The sequence below is a fragment of the Anastrepha ludens genome, chromosome 2 (assembly GCF_028408465.1).
Source record: "Anastrepha ludens isolate Willacy chromosome 2, idAnaLude1.1, whole genome shotgun sequence".
Classification (NCBI taxonomy): domain Eukaryota; kingdom Metazoa; phylum Arthropoda; class Insecta; order Diptera; family Tephritidae; genus Anastrepha; species Anastrepha ludens.
Genome location: NC_071498.1, coordinates 140,042,646 through 140,064,506, shown reverse-complemented (window position 1 = coordinate 140,064,506; position 21,861 = coordinate 140,042,646). Strand labels below are relative to the sequence as shown.

The 21,861-nt window shown below is 39.5% G+C and overlaps 1 protein-coding gene across 1 annotated transcript in view; it reads right to left on the bottom strand.

Moving 5' to 3' along the window:
• Positions 1-270: 270 nt before the first annotated feature.
• LOC128855440 (prion-like-(Q/N-rich) domain-bearing protein 25) overlaps positions 271-21,861 on the bottom strand; it is a 31,366-nt gene continuing 9,775 nt past the window's right edge. The window contains exons 2-11 of the mRNA XM_054090344.1: positions 11,470-11,768; positions 11,286-11,403; positions 10,621-11,220; positions 10,385-10,504; positions 10,202-10,321; positions 5,323-5,589; positions 5,093-5,239; positions 4,894-5,022; positions 4,676-4,828; positions 271-1,686 (exon numbers count right to left, since the gene is read on the bottom strand). Coding sequence (XP_053946319.1) covers positions 1,583-1,686; positions 4,676-4,828; positions 4,894-5,022; positions 5,093-5,239; positions 5,323-5,589; positions 10,202-10,321; positions 10,385-10,504; positions 10,621-11,220; positions 11,286-11,403; positions 11,470-11,768 — 2,057 coding nt within the window. The 3' untranslated portion in view covers positions 271-1,582. The remainder of the gene's footprint in view (positions 1,687-4,675; positions 4,829-4,893; positions 5,023-5,092; positions 5,240-5,322; positions 5,590-10,201; positions 10,322-10,384; positions 10,505-10,620; positions 11,221-11,285; positions 11,404-11,469; positions 11,769-21,861) is intronic.

The following is a 21,861-nucleotide window of genomic DNA, read 5'->3' as shown; positions in this document are numbered from 1 at the left end:
TCTGGAGAAACGGGCACCACACAAACAGCGATAACTTTTACAATTATTAATTTTTTTGAAATTTTGCTAAAGTCAAGTCGAAACATGTTGAATTAATGCCATGTTTTTATTTTTGTAAAATAAAGCCATTGACTATTGAAAATCATCATTTTTTTGGGCCTCTGACTGCCCCTAATTCCTTAAAAACACTGATTAGCCACTCCCTTTGTACTCTTTGAAGAATTAGCATAAAAATCCAGTTAGTTAGTTTTTGGCAATAAGTTCAAAAGATTTATTGACTATTATAATCTTAGACTAAAACAAATTTGTTAATTATCTCATTGTCATGCACTCAAATATGCACTAAAGTTTATAGGATGTACATATGTACGTGTGTGCACAGGCGCTCATAATCTTAAGAGTCTTAAGATAAAAAATTTTGTTTCTAGTTTACATGATTGACTTAAAAGTTTCTTAGGCTACTCGTTATTTAGTTAGTTAATAAAATTTGAGTAATCGCAAAAGTGAATTAATAATTTCGCGCTGCTTTAAGTATTGCTCTTTGAATTTGCTTTAATAATTAATATTTTACAATATACATAATTTATTAATTTAAACTTCATGCATATTTCATCTGGTAATACTTTATGCACATTTTTCTATTAGTTAAGCTTAATTTAAAGGAAATTTAACAACGTGGTGGTGGCCGGCGTTCGGTTTTAGCATAAAACGTATACTAAGCGATAAAAATCAGAATTTTAGTACATTTTCAATCTTATATAATTACATGCACATCACTGCGCTGTATGCGTTGATGCGTTCGTGTATTGATTTAAATTTTTTGTTCTGCTTGCTAAATAATTTACGCTCTTAAGGTGACCCGGTAGTCTAGAAATTTCCAAAAATCGATTTTCCGATATATAAGTATAAGTATAAGTATAAAGTATAGCATCTTAAGAATATACTGTGAAATTTTCATGCGGAAATTCCCAATATTATACAATAGCTTCTACAGCCCATTAACTAGGTAGAAACTTTAACTCATTTATCTCGAAACGACTTTTTTCGGCCTGGTGTTGTCAGAAAAAAAACAACTATTCAACCGAATCGTCTGAAATTTTAATAAGTTATTCCCAATATCATTGGCTATCGCCCGTACTAAAATCAAATTATTATTTCAATTATTTTGTATTTTTTTATTAAAAAGCTGAAAAAAGAGAAAGGGAGAAAGAGTGTCAAATTTAAAACTGCGCCATTTTGTAAGTTTTTTTTGTTTTATTATATTTAGTACGGGGCATAGCTACAGTCATACTGATTAATATTTGTTTTGGTTTTTGTGTTTCAGATAAATAGAAGAGCCAAAGTGGACACACCATCTACGTCCAATGTTTCGGGAGAGTCAACTTCAGCGCCATTTTTTAAATTATTAAAACTTAATTTTTTTAATTTTTGTATGTAAAAGAAGTTAAATGAAAAGCCTAAAAAATTTAAATATCGTTTTTCATTTTTTTATTGTAAAAAAAAATTCCTGAAAATCCTCCAAATTTTCGCGCTCTAGACCACCGGGATGCCTTAGTTAACATATAAATAACGTAGGTGACATTTAATCGTAATAAGCCTGTTTAATTGCGGCACTTGTTATTAAGAAAGCTGATCCTATTAATAGGAATGTTATTATTTTAAGAGCACTTGGCCTTCCGGAAGAATCTGAAACAAAAAGAAAAAAAAAACAAATATATGTAGCTTCAAATGTATTTCTATATAAATTCTTATTTATTTTTATATAACTGTAATTCCTTAAGAAGTTTCAATGTTAATTTTTTCATTAAATGTTACGATGGCTTGGCGTACAATTAAGTCTATGATTACAAGAACCTTATAGCCTTGAAGTACAAAACGCTCACAGACTAACATTAATCTAAATGTAGATCAATCTTAAAATTAGGACAAATATAAAATGAGCTAATATGAAACACTTCTGCAATTTACTTGCTGGCGATGACGCACACAATTCCGCCCCAGTAGAAGATGACCCGATACCGCCAATCGACGATAATTTGGACGTTCCACCACCTAGTCATGCCGAAGTCAGAGTTGCCATTCAGCGGCTCAAGAATAACAAAGCGGCTGGCGCTGACGGCTTCCCCGCTGAATTGTTCAAGACTGGAAGCGACGTGCTGATAGGGAGCATGCATCAGCTCATCTGCAAAATATGGTTAGCAGAAAGCATGCCCGACGATTGGAATCTCAGTGTTCTTTGTCCTGCACTGAAGACGATCTGCGCCAACTACCGGGGCATCAGTCTTCTAACCATCGCTTACAAGGTCCTGTCTAGCGTCCTATGTGGAAGACTTAAGCCGTTTGCCAACACACTAATCGGGCCTTATCAGTGCGGTTTCAGACGTAGTAAGTCCATCATCGACCAGATTTTCACATTACCCCAAATCCTGGAAAAGACCCATGAAAAACAAGTGGACACCCATCATCTCTTTGTCGACTATAAAGCTGCGTTCGATAGCCCGATAAGGGATTGCCTGTACGCCACCATGTCTGAGTTCGGTATACCAGCGAAGCTCATACGGCTTTGCAGAATTACGTTGAGCAACACAACCAGCTCCGTCAAGGTAGGAAATAACCTCTCCGAGCCATTCAGTACCGTTCGAGGTTTCAGACAAGGCGATCCACTGTCATGCAACCTCTTCAACTTCGTGATGGAGGGCGTGCTCCAAAAAGCAGGTGTGCATCGTAATGGCACTATTTTTTACAAATGTGTCCAGCTCCTTGCGTACGCCGATGACATTGACATTATCGGCCGCTGTAAGCGAGATGTCACGGCTGCGTTTCCTGCTATCGAGAAGGAATCATCACGAGTGGGTCTGGCGGGGAACACATGGAAACTACCGTTCAAGAATGAACCACGAGCTGTATGAGCTCTACGCCGACATTGACGTAGTTCAACGCATCGTTGGCTAGGGCATGTCGTGCGTATGGATGAAGAAGCTCCAGCAATGAAGGTGTTCGAGGGCCAAGTCCAAGGGAGCCGACGCAGAGCCCATTGCTCCGGTGGAAAGACCAAGTGGAGGAAACCCTATGCTCGTTTGGTGTACAGAATTTTAGAAGGCGCGCGCGGAGCAGAGGCGCCTGGAGAGCTAGTGAGGTCGGCCGTAACTCGATAACGGGTTGTTATGGCCACCTAAGTAAGTAAGTAAGATGAAATACTAGTGATGCGGCGCAGAGAAAAACATACGTAAATATTTAACTGAATTAAGTCTTAATTGCGGGAAATCAGAATCTAAAGCATTGAAGACTAAGTTTAGTTCAGCGCAAGTTCTTGAAATGCGAGCGTTGACACTATAACTACTTCTAGAAAAAGCAAGTTTAAAGAATTCTGAATGGCCAAGAATTCTAGAATTGTTCTAGAAGAGAAGGGCAGTCAATAGAGCCAGTTGTGATGTTAACGACAAAAGCGTCCGCTAAAAAAGATCTTCTGCCCTCAAGTGGAGGAAGGCTAATTAGTTGGCAACGAGAATAGTAAGAAGGTAGTGGTAATAAAAACTTTTGTGAGCGGAGAGCAAATTTTAGAATAAATGTTTGAACTCGCTCAAAGCGGTTAGATTGAATTTTTGCGTAAGGCCTCAAAATGACCTAACCAATGCACAATACAGGGATTTAAGTATGTAGGGGTTTGTAAATGCTTGACAGTTTCGGCGGATAAAAGCTAACATCCAATATGAGCGCGAAAGAATATAATCGACATGGCTAATATATGTTAGCTTGGAATCAAATACAACACCAAGGTTCTTCATTTGGTTCACAGACTCCAAGGCAGAGCTTGCAATACTTTAACAAATATGCAAAGTGTTGGTACGCCTACTATAGGCTACATGAAAGCATTTATTGATATTAAGCGTCAACAGATTTTTACGGCACCCTTCATTAACTCTACAGGATCCAGCAATCGAAGTGTAACCAACTTCAGACCGCTCGCGCAGCTCATGCACGGGCATCAGCTGTCTGTTAGTTGGCTAAATGACAATCCAGAGTATTGTTTACAAGCGCGCAGAAGCATTTTGCCGAGAGTAAACGCGAAGCCGTGACGCATTTGCTGTGAAGCCGTGGCTAGGCAAAAATTTCGGTGGCACACCATGGACGTTTCAACAGGACTCGGCACCGTTTCACAAAGCTCGAGCGAAACAAGAATGGCTAAAAAACAACGTTCTGAACTTCAAATTTCATCGGACTCTCAAATTCAGCAGGCGCGAATCGGATAGATTATTCTCTTTGGGCCATTTTGGAGAGCAAGGTCCGAACTAGAAGGTTCACCAATCTCTGAAAAAAGCCACATTCGGACTGCTTACAATTCGTTTCTGGACCGTCTCAAAGCAATAGACAAGGCAAAAGGTAGTCATATCGAACAAAAGTAAATTGATTTTTAATTTTGTATTATTTTAACATATTTTTTGCTTTGAATTGAATAAAAGTAATTTTCCAAACTAAATTTATGACGTTTTTAATTGGTTACACTTCGAGTGCCGGACCCTACACTTAGAGCGCGACTTTACGTATCGTGGGAACATAGCATTATGTCAGTAATATAAAACAAAGAGAATTGAATTGTTTGCATACCTATTTCTCGAAATATTCGTTCCGTATTTGATGGCGAAAAAAAGTATTTTCATATAATACTATTACTTACTTTTGGTACTGGATACGACACGTATACAAGTCTTCTGTTCTTCATCCGCTTGATAGCCAAACTTGCATTGACAAACCGAATTACGACATTCAACATTTTCCGGCTCCTTTTCAACAAAGCATTGAGTAGACCGAGTACAAGAATCGTCAAGAGCTGTAATCGAAATAAAAAGTTGGAAAACTCTTGACATCCTCAAGGATAAAAACCGTAAAGCTTACCTTTCTTTTCCTGACAAACTCCGAGCTTAAAGTGTTGTTCGGATGTGCACGAACACTTCTTATCGATGCAGGTGGCCAACAGTGGTGTGCATTGCTCCGTTTCAATGCACTCGTCTTCTAGTTCCTCCGCTGCATGCGTTAAAGGCATCGATTTTTGTAATGAGTATAGAAACATTGCATTTCTTTCGCTTTAACTTACCTTCCTTTAGGCACTCATCCTTAAAATGTACATATCCCTTCTTGCACTGGCAAGTTCTGCCGGTTTCCTCACTTGTCGGTGAGGTGAGATCACAAGCCGAATTGTCTACTCCGCATTCGACATCTGCTGTGCACGTCGCACCGATGCCTAGAAGTAGAAGAGATAAAACAGTTTAACTTCATTGGACTCTCGGATATTTCATTTGAGCTGTATGTGTAAAATGCGCTTACCGGGTACACAGGTATTATTATTCGCTAAGTAGTTTTCCTTGCATGCACATAAATTATTCGTACAGACCGCATTCGTGACCGTACTGCAGACGTCATTCGTTTCACAATACTCGCCCAATCCGCGTTTGTACACGCACATCTGGTTTAGTTCATCGTACTCGGCATATTCCTCGCAGGTGCAGCGTCTGGGAATTTGCGGAGGACAATAGGCAGAGCCGAAGGGACTGCATTGGCTATCCGAGGTACACGATAAGGTATATAGAATTGCTATTACAAATTGGAAAAAATATAAAATAGTGAATTAAAAATTTTAAGGCCTTATATTTTTAGGGCTTCATATTTCCTTAAGTATTAGCCTAGAATTGCATACCTTCAAATTTCCTAAATGGGAGTATTTTTAATTCAATAGTCTTAGGCTAGAACTTTCTCTAATCATCCTAAACATGTCTACACTTTGCGCATCAGCTGGATGAGAATTTTGGAATCTTGCATAGTTATTTCGAATAATTCGCTTAAAGGGATCAAATCAACCAGCGATTGGTGACATCACCATCCGCCACTCAGTTTCGACCTCAGAATAGCTCGAATGAAATGTGTGAATAGGACGAAGATTCATTATTCTTCACAAGGCATATTTTCATCTGGGCAGTTATGTAGGCTAACCAACAAAATAGCCACATTTAGAGAACGGAAAATCCTGACGTGAATTCCTGAGTCAATATATCCAAAGAAAATGAGAGCCAAAACGAATTGGTCCCTTTAGTTCGAATGACATGCTTGTCTTTTTACTTTTTTGATTTCTGCCCAAGACCTCTTCATTAAAGGTGGTGGCACTAGATCAACTACAACGTTTTGCACATAGAAATATGACGTTAAAAGAAAGTAGAAAAGAAAAAGAAAAGGACGAACTATGTTGCACAGTGGAAATAAAGTTGGAGTTAAACGACGATAGTGCGAATGGAAGGGCTTTCGTAATTTCATGAATGAAAACAATCAAATCAGCTGGTTTACCGATACCACCTTTAATAGATTCACCTTGATTTTGGCCTATAACTAAAGAAAAAAAACAAGTCAGGTGAATAAAAGGTATGTGAGTTGTATGTAGCACATGTGCTGAAAAGTCCCGTTACTAACACATAGATGGCAGCAGTTTTATAGCATACACCTCTTTTTCAGTTAGTACTAACCTTAGAAAGAAAGCTGTTAGAGTTTGATGATATTCTTTTCATTAGTTCGTCAGTTATTGTGCTAAGAGTGACGCTACTTTTGTTATATTCCATAAAAGAGGGATCAAAAAGAATTTCGTGTTTTAATTTTACACTGCTTCTTGAACGAAAAGAATGCGGTTCAAGCGAAGCAATGACTTGAAAATTGTTATGGGGACTCTGCTCCATCGCTTCATCAGAAACAACAAAAAAACGACGCTTTGCTGAGCTCAAACGTGGTCGTAGGAACACAGATGATGCACACTCCAGTGGCGGTCCAAATGAGGCGGTAATACCAGAAAACATCAGAAGAATCCACAAAATCGTTTTGAATGGTCGAAAAGTGAAGTTCAGTGAGTTAACTGGCATCGCAAAGATATCAAAAGAACGTCTATGCTTTATATTGCATGAGCATTTTACTATGGGAAAGCCCTGTTCCAAGTAGGTGTCGCGTTTGCTGATGTTCAAGACAACGCACTGTGTCACAAGTCAATCAAAACAATAGCAAAACTATATGAATTGAACTTCGAATTGCTCCCACATCCACCGCATTCGCCAGATTTGGCTTCCAGCAAATACTGGCTGTTCGCAGACCTAACAAAAATGCTCACCGGTAAGAAATTTCGTTCGAATGAAGAGGTTATCGCTGAAACTGAGGCCTACGAGTATTTTGAGGCAAAAGATAAATCGTTCCGCAAAAGTGGTATGGAAATTAATGATTGTGTTGTTCTTGATGGGAATTACGTTGATGAATAAAATAAATTTTGAATAAAAAAAGTGTTTTCCAACGAGTTTTTTTTTGTTAGGCCCGGGACTTTTCGGTCCATGTGTTATATGTACATCTCGGTATAATTTTATTTTGTTTGACTTTCTTTGACGAGTCAGATGTATTAAAGGAGATTGAGTGAGAGTTAAAATATTGCGGTTTCAAAAGAAGAACCCTACCGTAATTATTTACCGGAAATGGAATTCTAAGGTTAGGTTAGGTTGAAGCGGCTGCCCACTGTGGGACATACTCAGGCTCACGACTCATTGTGATGAGGCATGAGGAAATAGTCCTTATCCCTCCTAAAACCAATATGTACTTTTCAAACATTTTGTAAGATCCTTAATTTCGACAGAGCCGAGATCTTCCAATTCATTAAAGGATTGCCCACCCAAAATGACGAGTCTACGTCTGAATAGAGCAGGACAGTAACACAGAATGTGCAGGACCGTACCTTTCTTTTCTTCGTCTAGACAACTTCTGCAGAAGCCATGTGTTTGCACACCCATTCTCTGGGCGTTCCTACCGATTAGACAGTGCCCCGTAATAACTGAAATCAGTGTGTTAAGATTGTGCTTATCTCTTCTTAGTAGAAGTTCCGTGCGTTTAGCATTGAGAGTCGACCACAGCTGTCAGGTGATTTTGCAAGTGGCTTCATTACGCCATCTTTTATTCGCTACTCTTACAATTTCTTCGCGGATACGTAGTTTATGGCATTTCATGGCTACCTTGGAGGTTGTCGACTGTTTTGTGAGGGATTTTAGGCGGTCAGAAGATTAACTTCAACCACAAAAAATGAACGAAAAATCTGTGCTGTGAATAGCTGGTGAATACTAGGTTATTTTGCATATGGCACGGCGAGAAAAAACTTGATCCTAATTAGAGAAAAAAATCTAAGCCTCTAAGAGTATAAAATTTGATTACCTACATTTTTAGAATATTTTTAATTTCAAAAAAACCTTAGTATTTAAGAGAATAAAATTTTATAACAGTTTCGCACCTGATTTCTTCTTACCACTAGAACAAGACTTGCGGTGTTTCGGGCAGGAAGAAAAAGATATTTATGATTAAATATATACAGATTTTGGCCATTAACAATTTTCTTGGTACATAAATGATTTCGGTACTGTTTTAGAATCCCGTAAGTTCCCGCATTTAGCTGTGAGATCGGCTTGTTATGACTAGGCTTCCTCTATTACTAACCAGAGTTTGAAAATTTACTTGTTTTAAATGTCTAGCCTAAACTGGAAGCTTGTACAACGAATGCCAATGAAAGTATCTTAGGAAGATAGCTAGAAGCCACAGTCGGTCTTTAATCCAACTCACTTAGACCGTTGCCGATCCTTTGTGATAGATACCACAGCAGCAGTTTACCTGCTGCTCAAAAGTCTGCTCAGGTGAGTGGAAAAATGGTTTTTGAATACATTTTTTCTCATCTACAAAAACTGATTAACGCAGATCCAAAAAACAATTAGCTGAAGAAAGTTTTTAGTTTAGTAGAAAAGGGAGCTTAATTTTTGCACTGTTAAATATTATTGCAACTGCAAAAGGCTTTGGCCTAATATAGAGAATGTCGTAAAATACTGCCCCTATAATCAACACTAAACTTTCAACAAAAAGCACTTAATAACAAAACCTACGATCTCGCTAAGCATATCATATTAAGCCCTCAAACCATTTGCTTATAAATTAAAGGGTAACCTGATAGTAATAATAGTTTTTTCAATTGTAATATTTCAGCGGCTATCAAAGTTACCAATGACATCTACTGTCAAAGTATTCAGTCAGATATGGAAATTATTGCAAAGAAATATCGAACTTGAGGGTAGTTTCAAGTGCGCAAATACATAAATGCGATGCAAAATCATCTTCTCAGACGAGGCGCAATCAGCAATTCATAAGTTTTCGACCAAGAATTAAGGCGGGACTAGATCGTCAGATCTTACTTCTTTTGAAATAGTAGGTAGGTGAAATGGTTGAAGTAGCAGTTTGATACTCCCCAAGTAGCACTAAAGCGCCGTTTTAAAATGAATTGTGCTCTTTCGAAAGGAGGCAGCAGACCGTCAACGTTACCGTCAGTAGTCCTCGGCATAAAGCAAAGTTAACTGAATTTCTGTGGCCAGAGCGCGACAACATCTAGATACTCGTGCTGGGGTGTCGCTGCATACGATATAAGCGACGCAACACTTGAAGTTGTCACGAAGAGTTTTGGCGATTGGGTCATCTGACAACGAACGCTGATCAATTGGCCGTTGCGATCATGCGACGGTTATTTTCTGTGAACTAGATAAAGTTTCTCGTATACGCTAACAGACCATACTGTTGTGGGGTTTGGGGTATGGCAACCAGTCCAGAGCTGCATAGAAGCTCAACTGAGTAGTTGTCTTGGCTACGAAGTCTGACCGGAGACGTGTCACGTGGAACAGGAACCCTCGGGGTTCGTGAGGACGAACACTCGGGCAATATCGAGGTGGTTGTGGCTTAATACCCCAATACGGGTAGATCTTTTTTTTGCCCAATGTGGAGTTGCATTGCAGCCGGGTGCTGAACCCACATAATACGGCAGAAGTATAAATAGGCCTCAAACCCCACCATGTTGGCTTGTGTCTCCATTCCACACTACCAATTGGAACCGTAAATGGTTTTAGCGTTTTGGGGCGCTGATCAACGCATTGATTTTATCCGTTGTGGTTTTGAGCACCGTAGAGTCAGACCGTCACCGACAGGTACCCAGGATAAAACACACCGGACGCTGACAACGCAATCACTTTGATTGATCTCGAGGCCAACATTCGAGACTATTTTGATGGAATAACGCTGCGCACAATCAATTTGATATCACAAACCGTTGTTGCTGTATCTAAATCTTTCCTATCATTCTCATCATGTCACCCTATACAAGACTTACGTTTTCGGCAAGAGCGTAGATTGCTTTCGTAGAAGTAATTAGTTTGGCAAATACATTTCTTGGTTGACGTATCGAATGTGTGTTCACATTCGTTGGCACTCTCCGCTATCTCGCCCAGCTCTGTAAAATAGTGAAAAAAATATATGATATATACATTTTTGACTACTAAAAATGCAAACTTACCCGCAAAACATTTTCCATTGCTCGGATAGTAGCCAGTACGGCAGAAACAAATATTACGTGAGCAAATCGAATGCGGAAGTCCGGCACACACTTTTCCATTCTCTGTGCAAGAGCTACCGTCTGTTTGGGCGAAAATATACATATTTAAGCACTTGTGTGATAAGAAATGTTATTTACATATGAACTTTTTAAATTTCTCATCGCTTACATATCATGAACAGTATTTATTTACGTACATTGCTTATCCTCCGTATCATCATCCGTATTCGATAGAGTCGAGAAACTCTTATCCTCATAATCGTAGCGGAATGCGGGTTGACGGCGCCTATAGCGTGAGAAACGTCGACTGCTGGTGCTCGATGTGGTGCCAGTGCCAACATTTTTCACTAACGGTGTCGCCAATGGCTTCAATTCAAAAGCATCGATGCTAGTTTGTACTGCGATTTCACGTGATTTCCGCTTTTGTTCGCTTTCACCTCCCTCTTCGTGTTCCGCTTCGTTTTCTGTATCGTCCGTTAAATCACTACGTCCATTCACCAGTGCTAATGTGTCTTTGCTCGTGCTATTGGTTGACGTGGATTTTGAGAGTTGAGATGTACCATCTGATGACGGTGATTTCTCATTGCCAACATCCGTTTTCGTATGGGTGTTTGTGCTCGTCGTGCCTGCGTTTGTGTTTGCACCGGTAGATGTGGGTGTATATGTACGGGCATTTAAAACCGTTTTGGATGATCCTGAGTCGCTTTGTGATGCCTCTGTGCAGATCAAATTATTACATTGCACATTCGTTCCTAAATCTTCACAGTCCGTATGCACGACACAGGCATCGCCAATTTCTACAAACAATGCAAACAGTGATTAGGCTTATGGATTATTTCATATACGAATATGCTATAATTACTCATTGATTTACGACGACATATATTTCCAGTTCTGTGATAATAGCCGTCAGCGCATTTGCAAACATTGTCGCTGCAGATAACCGATTCACGATCGTAACTAAATAAGCAATCGATATCCTGCGAATGGAACAAAACGATCAAAAGTTCGTTTCTCTTCTCTATCCTGCTCTTTGCTTTACTCACCGTTTCACAGGAGCTATTCAAACCATTCAATAGTCTACATCGTCCACCAACATATGTGTATCCATCGGCGCAATCGCAGACCCCGGACTTACAACTGGCTCCCGATGGCATAAGATTGCATTGAACTGTGTCCTCGCATTGGTCACCAATCAGTGACGTCTTCAGACATTCTGTCAAGTTGCTGGCAAGTACATAATCAAAACTGTCACATTCACAATTTGCCGTCTCTGTGTTGCATGCTGATTTTAGAGCCGTGCAATCAGAACTCGACGAGCATGGCCAGATGGCGGCGTCAGTTACTGTTTCAAAAGACAGAGAAGATAGTAAACATCAATAATTTTGTCGCTTTAAAAAACCTTTACATTTACATACATATATATATACATCCTGTAGAAAAATTATGGGTCCGAGAGCCGGTAGGTAATTCGATGAAAATTTCCCCTAAGAAACTTGTGTATTGACAACTCGAGTACTACGAGTATTCAAAAAATTTTAATAACATATTGAGAAAGCTTTGGAGTGTGGAAAAGAAAATTAGTTAAGCACGTGCCCGAAATTAGAAGGCCGCTAAAAACGTTTGTGCATTACACTTGGCCTAAGTGTAAACTAAAATTTATTATTTTCAGTTTAATAATTTATTTTCACTCTTTTAGCTTTAATTAATTCAAAAATTCACTTATTCGTAACTAAAACAAAGTTTATTGTTAAGTTAGAGTTCAACTGTCCCATTCCTCGCTGATGGCGGCCTTTAGTTTCTCCTTCACGTTATTACTCAGATGTTGACGGTTTTCCGCATATATTCACAAATTCGGCGCACAAGAATTTCTCAGAATTTCGCATTAAACCACAAATATTTTGGGTATGCTGCTGGAGTGACAAGCCTTGGTCGGTTATACAAGGTGGAGCAAAATTAATCACCTCAAAGGCGACCTGATACCCATAGTTTCATTTGGAAGGAAATTTGTTGTCAGATTTCCATTGCGTGAGCAATAAAGCAATACAGAATGCATTCATTGAGGTTTGATGGATATTTTCTTTACCGAAGGGTCAAAGAATGAAATAGGGTCTGGAGGCGGATGGTACTTGAACGATGGTAATAAGTATCCCTATGCTATGGGGAAAATGGCCACTGTTTTCCAAACGAACATTTTTGTCATCCTAAAAGTAGCCGAATGGATAATCGATAGGAGATGGAGCGGGAAACAGATTGGAGTTTTCAGTGACAGTCAGGTTGCACTGAGGGTCCTGGAGAACGCGAAGCAAACCTCAAGGATTGTTCAAGAATGTAAGAAGAAGCTTAATTCTGACGCAAGACAGAAGAGGGTTGTACTTATATGGGGTACAGGGCACTTCGGTGTTCAAGGAAATGAAATTGCCAATGAATTGGCCAACCGTGGATCAGCGGTTCCCCCACATGGGCAAGAGCCCATCAGAATCAATTCTACACGAAACATGAATTGGATGAGTGATTATGTACGCAATTTGCATAAAGGGCGATGGTCCGGTCTAGAACGCTGCAGGACTGCAAAGTATTTTGTGACAAGCTCAAACAGAAAACTTTCGAAACTTGATAGAAAACACGTTCGGTTGATGGTCGGTATTAGTACGGGACACAACCCACAGAGATCATTGAGGACCCGATTTGCCTGTCTTGCTTAGGGGAGGCGGATAGCACTGAGCATTTTCTCTGTGAGTATCACGCCTTTGCAAGAGCAAGGCTACGAAAATTTAGGTTCCGGCGTCAAGAGAATGAGTAATATTTGTTCTCTCAAAGTGGAAGAAATTTATAGATTTGCGAAAGAATCTGGAAAATTCTCACAGGACCTTTTGTCTCTGTCTCTATTCTTTCCTATATCTTTCTCTGATACTTTTCTCCTTTCCTCCTTGACTATCTATCCTCTTTCCAGAGCTCTAAAAACAATGGACTTTTTAGCCTGAGTGTTTTAGGAGCCACCAAATCTCTTGGTGCTCCTTGGCTCGGCCTATTCAAATTTCAATTTCAATCACCCTATCGTCGTACGTTAGTCATATTTGACGCTTGTGAATTAAACAAGCGCTATTTTGGACTAAGTAGGCAATTGAGTAGTAAAGAACTCTCTCGAGGAACGATACCAACACTCTACAAGGCTTTCATCATACCCGTTCCAACGTATGGCGCAGAAGTGTGCACGATGGCAATAACCGACGAAACGTCACTTCGAGTGTTTGAGAGAAAGAATATGCGGAAGAATTTAGGACCTCAGCACGTTGGAGACGAGAGTATCTCAGGCGGCATAGACATACCGCAGCTAATACTCGTAAAGATCCTGCGGCTTCGTTGTCTGGGTCATGTCATCCCAGTGGATATAAACGCTCCGGCTCTGAAAGTATTCGATGAGGTACCAGCTGGTGGTAGTAGAATAAGAGGAAGGCCTCCTCTGCGTTGGAAAGATCAGGTGGAGAGAACTTGGTTTCACTTAGTGTATCCAACTGGCTTCGATTAGCACGAGAAAGAGTGACTGGCGCACTTTGTTAAACTCGGCCAAAATCGCTTAAGCAGTTATCGCGCCAATGAAGAGGAAGAAGAACTAGACAGTTGCAGCATACAGCCAATGGAGCTCGTAAAAGTCGAGATAAAGTTTTCCATCACTCCAAATCATCTTTTTTTATTTAGCAAAAAAGTTGTTCGAAATTAAAAACGGATGATTAATTTTTGCGCCACATTGTACAACGGTTATCTGAAGAACATGGCGGCCATTCGAGTAAGTTGATTATCTTTTTAATTTATTCATCATGTAGGCCAGAAGAAGAATAATACTGCATTAGAGAAGTACTGTGTAATCACTGCTTTCATTTTTTTCAACAAAACTGTGGCTGCAATGTTTTTGTGGGACATATTGCCCATGGCATTCCATACCAGGGCATTTACAACGCCGTAATTTTCTTTTGAAATTGCATGCCAGTAAAAATTTAAGGCAATCAGAGTTAAACACAATCAGAAGAAAACACCTTTTTATTCTTACTCGTATTTATTTATTTTTGAAAAAGTGGGGGAATCGCTTAGCGAGGCCCAATTGGTTGCAGAGTGATATACAAGTACAAGCTCGTTCTATGTATTGAGAAAGAAATCCATTATTTTCTCGGTAGATGGCTGTAGTGATCCGTGTCTCGTAAAGTATCTATCAAACAATTTAAAGTTTATGTTCGTTGTAAAGGTAGAAACGTCACCTACTATATTAAAAAAATTCTTTTGCTGTTTTTTGTTTGTTCCATTCAGTTTTGAGTTAAAGGGTGTTAACAATTTTAAAGTTTTTCATTGATAAAAGCGAAAATGCAAGCCAGGCCGCTGAAATTGTGAATGGTGTTGTTACTGTACTGTTACTGTAATAGCTAATTATGAGTTCAGACAGTTTTGACGTGAAAGAAAATGTCGATAAGGTCGAAAATGTCGATAAAATCACAGAAATAATCGAAGTTGACCCGCATGTTAGTAGTCGTAGCATCGCCCAGGCGCTAAAGATCAACTATAAGACAGTGTTAAACCAATATTTTCTCTGTAAATGGATCTGCCACTCATCGATTTCTGTCAATGTTTTTTCAGTAGTAATTTTTTAATTAAATTATAATTTATATTATACTGTTATTTATTATAATTATTTTTATGGAATACAAAATAACCCAGAATTGTAGCAAAATTGTTCAAAGTGCACTCGAAAATCAACCGACTTATAATTTTGGAACACGCATTTAACTATTTCTCTTATCCACTCTCCAAAGTTTCATCGTTATGTCAAAAAAATTTTTTGGATAGTACTAGGGCTACTCATACTCAAATTTGATAAAGCAAATTTTCATCGAAATATGTAGGAGTCAATATTTCATGTTGTCCGAGGCTCCACCAGCAAACCTTTTTTCATTTAACATAATACCGAAAACCAAAGGTAACAAATACGGTGGCTACCAAAAATTTACTTTGCTTCCCTAAGCAATATGTATTCAATCATTAACTCGTATTCTCTGGTCTATGTAAACCTAATTTCTTGCTAAACCTAATGGCTCTTAGTAGAACATTTCATTTAGTGTAGTTCTTATGAATAGTGCAAGTGGCCCAACTTAAGAACAGAACAAATAAATTTTTCTCTCTCTGACTACGAATTTGATTTGCTCTTGCTACCTTGTTCTAGACGGTATACAATTTCTGGAATATTTTTTGTGCTGCATCTGCGTATACTACAGGGTCCGGCAATCGAAGTGTAATCAACATCATCCGACAGACGAAATGTAATCAACACTCGCGCAACTGATGCACGGGCATCAGATATCTGTTAGTTGGCTAAATGATAGTCCAGAGTATTGTGTATAGGCGCGCGGAAGCCATTTTGACGAGAGTAAACGCGAAAAAAGAAAATCAGTAATGGATTTCAAACGTAATATTGTGATTGCATTATATTTGGCTGGGAAATCACAACCAGCGATTGTTCGTGAGCTCGAGTACCTTAAAAAAAATAAAGTTTTTGTTTATCGCACCATTGCTCATCACAATGATACTGGTAGCATCGCGAAACGTCATGGACGTGGTCATCAAAAGACTGCAACGTCACGTGAAATAACTCAAAAAGAGAAGGAACGATTTGAGCGAAGTCCCCGATGAAGTGCCAATCAGGTGGCGAAAGAACTGAAAATATCTGACCGTAGCATCCGCCGCATACTGAAAAATGATATCAGAGTCAAGCCTTAAAAGATCCAAAAGGCACGTGATCTCACACCAAAGCAGCAAAAAAGGATTTTTCCAAACTAAATGTATGGCCTTTTTAATTGGTTACACTTCGAGTGCCGGACCTTGTATATATAGAAGGATCTGTAGATGTAGATGTCAACAGGTCAATAGAAAGGAAACTCTTCAACGCTTCCTGTGAAACAACTAACGGATTTATTGGAATTTCGCATAGAGGACGTCAGTAAATTTCAGCAGAAAATTTTATCACTTTTCGCTGGGTTATTAATGGGTTATTATTATCCACGATAAGTGCAATATCGAGGCTCCTCCAAAAGTTTAATAACCACTGAGAAGTCTCTGCAATCCACCAATAAACAATAACTGAACCACAGAAACTTTAATATAACGTAGACATTTTTTAGGATATTCACAAAAACACCCAATTCAGTCAAGTACTCGAACTTTAAGTTTATTAAATGAAGTATTTTGGTACAATTAGTTCTCGACTCAAGACCTAAATATATTTCTAATGGAATGGCATTGCGCCATATTAATGGTTTAATAATACCCGTAACACAAATGTAAAAATCAATAGGTCAAAAGCTATGTGTGATGTATCAAGCACGTGTAGGCATATATGTGTGTGTGAGTACATATTCGTACATACTAGCGATGTTAAAATAGCTCGCAATCGTTGCTCTCGAAATTTCGGGATTCCCGGAATTTACTTTGGCACAAAATTTCAAATTCAATAGAAATTAAATAAGCAAAAATCATATTCACACATTCAAAAAAATTGATTTTTAAGTTTCTTAAATTTCCCTTTTGACTGAAAACACTAATAAACGCAATAAAATATAAATAATTGGCGCTGATACTCTTTTTGGGTGTTTCGCCGAGCTCCTCCTCGTATTTGTGATGGGCGTCTTGATGTTGTTCCTTCAGTTTTAAGCCGACTCCGAGCGGCAAATAATTTTTTATGAGGAGCTTTTTCATAGCAGAAAAACGGTCGGAGACTTGCCATTACCTGCCGAAGGGCGACCGCTGTTGGAAAATAATTTTTTCCATCATTTTGGCGTTTCATGTACGTAGATTCGAGAACCTAAGCACTAACTCTAATGTCAATATTCGGAAATGTATAAGTATAGGGTTGTTCAATAGGTGCGCTTCAAGTTTTTTCCGATAGGGAGGGCGAACGACGCAATATTTTTTATTTTTCGCTTGTCAATTGTAAACTTCATTAGTATACATTTCATCATGGAACGCTACACACTTGAGCAACGACTGCAAATCGTGCAAATTTTTTATGAAAATAATCGTTCTGTTGCTGCTACTTTAAGAGCATTACGGTAATTTTACGGTACATTTAACAACCCGTCCCGTTTTTTGGTTATGTGAAGTCATTGGTCTACAGTAACAAGCCGGCGACGATTTGTGAGCTCAGAGCCAATATTGACCGCGAAATTGCTGGAATTTCGGCCGATTTATGCAAAAGAGTGGTCGAAAATTGGGTTCAACTATTGGACTTCGTAGGTAGGTAGGTAGGTAGGGTGGTTGTCGCAAGACACACTTAGACCTTCGGCAGGTCCATTGTGATACCACTGGAGCTTACTCTACGTGTTCCTTTTCAAACCATCCGGTTGCTTTAATAAACGAGCAGAGCTTCGTTAGTTTTAGATTGGCTATGTCCGCTATATCGGTTAGAAATGCTGTATCGAGAGTGCGCAGCCTTCTCATAGCTAGGCTTTCACACTCACATAAAAGGTGTCTGACTGTTTCCTCTTCTTCTGTATTAAGACAGCTTCAACAGAAATCGAAGTAAGGGAGTCCTAACCTTCTAGAGTGGCTGCCTATTAAGCAATGACCAGTTAAAACACCTATCATTTTTCTTATAGATTCTCTGTTGAATCGTAGCAAGATCTTCGATCGACCGCTGTTCCTGTTCGGCCATGTCTGTCTGCTTAGTTCGCATGTTGTGAGGTTTTGCCAGATTGTATTTACCTTTTTGATGGTTTCCCTGTCTATAAGTAATTTACAAGTGGCTATGGGCATGGGTATCAGCGCCTTATCCGGTTCGAGACCGAGCGTTGTACCGGTTCTTGCAAGTTCATCCGCCTTACAATTTCCTGCAATGTTTCTGTGGCCTGGTACCCAGATAAGGTGCACCTTGTAGCACTTAGATACGTCATCTAGTAGTTTAAAACATTCTAGAACTGTTTTTGACGAGTGTGTTTTTGATTCCAGCGCTTTTATTGCTGCTTGACTGTCCGAGTAAATGAAGACTTCATTTGCGGATAATACTCTCGTTTTTATCTCTTTAAGTCCCTCTTTTATGGCAGTGACTTCCGCCTGAAATACACTGCAATGATCAGGCAAGCGAAATGATTGGCATACTCCGAGTTTGTCGGAGTAGACCCCTCCGCCTACTTGGTTGTCTAGTTTTGAGCCATCTGTGTAGATGTTTAAGTCATTTATCTTGACAATGAGCCCGTTATCCCATTCCTCTTTGGAAGGAAATACTGTGACAAAGGATTTATCGAAATTGATGTCCTTGGTCCTACAGAAATCCGTTGTGCTGGGAATGCAGGGGAATTGTTCTAAAATTGAGGAGTGCCCTCTTTGGTACGTTCTGAGTAGGCCGATTTCTCTGATTAGTCTGAGAATTGCTTTGGCAGCTGTTTGCTTACCGTACTGCTCTATTGGTAAAATGTTAAGAATAATATTTAGTGCATCTGTGGGTGTGGTCCTGAGGGCCCCGCAGATGCAAAGACTGGCCATTCTTTGTACGTGCGCCATGGTTCTTTTGACGTACAAATTATCTAAAGCTGGCCACCATACTAATATGCCGTATGTTAGGATTGGTCTGACAATTGCCGTGTAAAGCCAGTATACGATAGATGGGGAGAGACCCCAACTTAGTCCTATTAGCTGTTTACAAGAGTATAGTGCTATTGTCGCCCTTTTTACTCTATCTTCGACATTTGCCTTCCATGTTAGCTTTCGGTCTAGTATTAGACCTAGGTAGCGGGCCTCATCACTAAATGACAGTGCCGTTCCACCTAGAGTCGGAGGAGTTATATTTGGAATTTTGTGTTTCCAGGTAAATAGGATGAGTTCAGTTTTATTGGGGTTGACGCTTAGCCCATTTGCTTTTGACCAGTTTTCAACCATGTTTAGTAAATCCTGCATAACTTCTATGAGTGTATTGGGGAATTTCCCCCTTACTACCAATGCAACATCGTCCGCATAGGCTACAACGTGTTGTCCTCTCTCCTCTAGGCTCTTTAGCAATGAGTTTAGTGCCAGCACCCATAGGAGAGGGGACAGCACACCGCCTTGAGGTGTTCCTCTGCTAACTTGTTTCTTGATCTCTGAGACCCCTAGGGTTGCGATCACCAATCTGCTCAAGAGCATGTTTTTGATGAACTCAACCAGAGCGCCAGAGATCCCGAAGTCCGTCAGTGCCTTTATTATGGTATCCGGTAGGATGTTGTTGAATGCGCCCTCGATATCTAGGAAGGCTACCAGTGTGAATTCTTTATTATACATTGACTTCTCGATTTCTGTAACAAGTGAGTTAAGTGCTGTTTCGGTTGATTTCCCCTTACAGTACGCATGTTGTGAGATGCTGAGCTTATAAGGGCTGATGTTAGCCCTAATATGCTCTTCTAAAATTCTTTCTAATGTTTTTAGCAGAAAGGAGGGTAGGCTTATTGGCCTGAAATCCTTAGGTGTCGTGTGTGAACTTTTTCCCGCTTTAGGGATAAAGACCACTTTTACCTCTTTCCATGTTGATGGGACACTTTTCAGTTTCAGAGCGGCCTTAAATATGACCGTCAACCATTCCATGACGTAGTTTAGTGAATGTTGTATTTGGGCCGGGAATAATCCATCTGGGCCCGGTGATTTAAATGGTTTGAACGTGTTCACTGCCCAGGTTATCCTAGTTTCAGTGATTATTTCTTCAATGTCAGAGTTTGGTCTTTCTGTACCATTGCTGAATAACACGTTAGATGATTTGTTGCTGGGAAAGTGGGTGTCCACTAGCAACTTCAGAGTTTCGTCACTCGAAGTAGTCCAACTCCTGTCCGGTTTTTGGAGGTATCCGGTGGTATAGTGTTTTTTTGAAAGGATTTTACGCAGTCTGGAGGCCTCTGTGGTTCCTTCGATTTCTCCACAGAACGTTCTCCAACCAGACCTTTTCGTTTTCCTAACTTCTTTTTTGTAAATTTTTAGCTTAGTGTAGTAGCAGTCCCAGTCTTTACTCTCTCGTGTCGCTTTCGCTCTATTAAACTGTCTTCTGCTGTCGTTTCTTAGTGTAGACAGGTCTTCTGACCACCAGGGCGGCTTTTTCTTCCCCTTATACTTAATTAAGGGGCAAGCCTTGTTTAGCGCAGTTCTACAGACCTCCGTAAGGATTTGTACGTGTTCGTTCAATGATTCTCTGTCTTCAATAGTAATATTTTGGGAGTTTGGAAGTCTTTCCTTAAGTTCCCGTTTATATATATGCCAGTTGGTCTTTTTCAAGTTCCTGCTGGCGGGCGGGGCTTCGTAAAACGTTGGATTTCGTAAAACGTGCACGCGGTGGTCATGCAAAAGAAATCGAATTTCATACTTAAATGTATATGTTCAAACTCGATAATAAAAAAAAAATTAGTTAAAAAAGTCAAACCGTTTGTGTTTTATTCAAAAAAGTTCAAAAGTTGAAGCGCTCTTACTGAAAACCCCTATATTTGCTTTTAAAATATTTTTGTAAGAATAGCCAATTTATTAAAAGCTAGTTTTCTAACCCGTCGAGTTTTTCATATCGCTCTTTGCTAGAAAAACATTTGAAGTTTTAAAATTACTATGCGTCCTTAAATAAAAATAAGGACACTTTTTATCCAGTAGTAGGGGCAGGGATCTACTGCGCAGAGCTAGGCATCAGGCAACCATTTAAGCTCCCTGACCACTGCAGTATCATTCAAGCAGAAGCCTTTGCTGTAGGTAAGGCTGCGGAAATAGCATTCGCAAAGACATCAAGCAACTCCAAAATAAATATATACGTTGACAGCCAAGCTGCGATAAAAGCCATAATATGCAATATGCAGCAATCATATGAAATTGCATCTAAAAATGTTCTAAGAAGCAGGAAAGCCATAGAGAGATTACCCGCAGATAGACGGTTGCATATCTATTGGTTACCCGGACATAAGGGCATTGCTGGAAACGAAATTGTAGATGTGATTTCCAAAAGCGCTGTTTACATACCATTTGAACAAGAACAATGCATACTGAAATCTTAAAATACGGTATACAAAGGCATCGCTGCGGACATGAAAATACGGATAGATAGGAGGTGAAATAATCTACCCACTTGCAAATCCGCGAAAATCATGTGTATGAACACAGAGTGCAGATAAATACGTCCGATTCGTACTAGCTCTGTCTAGAAAAGAAATCAGAACTATTGTAGGTATGCTGACAGGCCACAATTTGTTCGCGGCACACGCATACAAGATGGGAATTACAAACAAAGATAACTGAAGATTTTGCAATGAACTAGAAAAGAGGGAAACGCTAGAACACCTTGTATGCTCCTGCCCTGCATTAGCTGCAGGTAGAACCAGATTAAAATGCTTAGGAGCTTTACAATGTCAGAAGTTAGAGTACCTCTCGGGGATAGAGCTCCAAAATTTACTTTGATTTGCAAAAGA